Below are 2,940 nucleotides of genomic sequence, written 5' to 3'. Positions count from 1 at the left end.
AAAAAAAAAAAAAAAAAAAAAAAAACATTTTTTTCTAAGAATACAAAAAATTCCAAAGACCCATAATACATCACTTTGTAGGTCTTTAGAAAAGCTAAGTTTTAGCCTTAAAGAAAAAGGAAAAAAAAAAAGAAAAAGAAAATCTGAAGTATTTACAACGGACGGTGTTAGAGGGAAGAATCGGACGGCGGAGATTTGACGGGAGGCATTCTACAAACAGGGCAGGAGGGATTCAATCGCAGCCATTCATGAATACAATCTTGATGGAAGAAATGTTGACATTGGGGTATACTCTTCACAGTCTCTTTGGGCCGATATTCCGACAGGCAAATTGCGCAAATATTGTCATTGGGCTTCGGTAGACGCAGGCTTTCGCCCAATTCAATTTTTGGATAGGAGTCGATAGTGGGCTCATCTAGGCCCATTAAAGTGGGCCGAGAAGAGATGACCCAATGGGCCTCAATGCTCGAGTTTCGGCCTCTCGAGTAGGATCCGACTCGAGCACAAAAGCAACATAAGAAGCCCAAAATGCACATGCTCACTGGGACTCCCACTCCTATGGATACAGCATAGCGAGCACCTCTCGGGATCCCTAATAATAATTTTTTTTAAAAAAAAATAATATATATTTATCATATATTACAATTAATAATTTACATAGTTCACCCCCTAACTAAAAGGAAATTACTATAACAATATGGTGACGCTAGGATTAGGGCAAAAAATCGTATCAAGACGTGCGTAAGTCGACATTTACTTTATACATAAATTTTTTTAAAACTATATATTCATTTAAATGTACATTAAATATTCTTTAAAATTGATCCTAACCAAAAGTCTATTACCTATTTTATTGTAAGGTGGATCAACCACCCTCAATAATTATTTTTTAAAAATACTTTTATACTAATTTTTGTAAAAAATAAAAAAATAAAAAAATAAAAAAAATGTGAGCTTACCTACCCAATTGATGCAAATAAATCTATTATTATTAAAAGTTTATTCTTATCCAATTTACTAGTCAAAACACAACTTAGTCAATAAATAAATAAAAATTACTTATTGGAACTACAAAAATAAATATGAAAAATGGTAGCTTTTTCTTCACACACTCCTATATGAACATCCATACTTGTAAGGTGTTTGAAATTTACAAGGTGGGTTCTTTTGTAAAATGTTGAAAGCACTAAAGGGAGGTAGAGGGAGAAGTGAAAGCATACCATGTCGAGGTTGAGCACTGTGTTTGCATTGGATTTGATCGGTAGAATTGGGTGCGAGGCCACATATTCCACCCTGTGACTCGCACCTTCTACAATTAGGCTTTTTCCACCCCAATCGAAGATCATTCGTCAAATCCGCCGAAAACGACCATGAATACGGCACCGATACAGTCTTCATCGCAACACAACTCGACGACAAAATCTCATTTACAAATGAAGAAGGTGATGCGAAAACTGCATACGACAACCCACTGAGGCAATATATTGGATTCAAGTTAAACTCAGATGGGATTGGATCACTCCACGAACAATTAAAGAAGGTGAAATCTTCACTATTTGTGGCATGAAACGGCGACCCAGAAAGCTCGAGAGACAGAATCTTTCGGGGAAGACATTTGTTTGGATCATTGACCAAAATTTCTTGGTTCTCGTAATCTATGTACTGAACAGTGAAATCCCCTGAAGAAGGAAGATGGAGGAGTGGTTGACCTGTGGAGGGGCAGGTCAAATCAAAGCCTGGATACCCGCATGATTTGGGCTGTTGGTTTTCAATTCTGAAAGGGAATTGAATGGTTTGAAAATCACCATTGCAGCTGGAGTGGAAACAGAGTTCAGAGGTGGATGCAGGGCTGAACAAACAGAGGAAACAGAGTAAACAGAGCAAGAGGAGAAAAAGAAGCATTTCTTAAAGGAGCTATGTTAATGGGTGGAAGGCCATTACACAACATTGCTCGTAAATTTATATATTCTTTCCAAAAAAAAAAAAAGAAAAAAGAGGAAACTTGTTTCCACACTCAAAAAGAATTGGGTTGTTCCAACGAAACAAATGGCATTAACTAAGCTTAAAAGTCAAATATAACGCTATTGAATGAAGCATGATTGGTGGGCGCCAAGAAAGCTCCATATGATGTGATCTTAGGACAATGACAACAAAGCAACAAAGAACAAGTCAAGTTTTTATTTTCTAAACCAATATATCGTATCGACGTAGAGAAAGAGTATTGATGAAGTCTAATGGTTTGTACCATGGTTTGATGATTTGAGGGAAGTGTTTTTCCTTTCCCCTTTGGGAGATTATGTTGAAGAAGGACCTGATCAAAGAGTTAGCAGTAGGTCAACTCGAGTGCAATAAAATAGAATAACTCATACAAAAATTTGATGTTTTCTTTGATGCTACAATTAAACAAATATGGAACTTTGGATGTCGTCATTAAGATATGTCATTGATATTAAAAGTTTCTTTTGAGTACAATAAACAAATATGGAGGTTTCATTATTATATCAACTTCCAAAGAGCTCAACTGATAAGGTAAGATATACTTTATAAAATAGAAAGTGAAAGGTTTGAAAACTCATCAAGGCACCGTTGGGTATTGTTGCACTAATCATACTCCTAGACCTTTCCTCGTTCATTCCCAATAGTAATATAGAACTTATAGCTGTTTTGAGAGAATGGTAATTGAGAAGATGATCTTAAGAATCAGTCAAAAAGGAATTGGGTTAAAAGATACAACTTTGAACAAGCCAAATAGGTCACAAGGTTGGAAGGAAAATTCTGATGTGAAGATTACATTAACTTCAGAGGGCAAGCAAGAACATTTTAACTTGCCAACAACCAATAACAATATAACCAAAAGATTGAGCCAACTGTACATTATTCATCTTTGTGAAAACAGGGCCAACTATCTATAACATAGAAAAGGGGGGGGGGGGGGTTTTA

At 36.0% G+C, this 2,940-nt stretch overlaps 1 protein-coding gene across 1 annotated transcript; it reads right to left on the bottom strand.

Moving 5' to 3' along the window:
• Positions 1-37: 37 nt before the first annotated feature.
• LOC111430762 (RING-H2 finger protein ATL22-like) lies at positions 38-2,190 on the bottom strand. The gene is made up of 2 exons (XM_023067164.1): positions 1,221-2,190; positions 38-592 (listed from the first exon to the last, which is right to left on the bottom strand). Exons 1-2 carry the CDS (start codon positions 1,900-1,902, stop codon positions 168-170), a joined length of 1,107 nt encoding a protein of 368 aa, XP_022922932.1. The 5' UTR covers positions 1,903-2,190; the 3' UTR covers positions 38-167.
• Between the last annotated feature and the right edge of the window lie 750 nt (positions 2,191-2,940).

This window comes from Cucurbita moschata, unplaced genomic scaffold (genome assembly GCF_002738365.1).
Source record: "Cucurbita moschata cultivar Rifu unplaced genomic scaffold, Cmos_1.0 Cmo_Scf00034, whole genome shotgun sequence".
NCBI classification, from domain to species: Eukaryota; Viridiplantae; Streptophyta; class Magnoliopsida; order Cucurbitales; family Cucurbitaceae; genus Cucurbita; species Cucurbita moschata.
The sequence above is the reverse complement of the archived record's forward strand: the minus strand, read 5'-3'. Positions and strand labels throughout refer to the sequence as shown.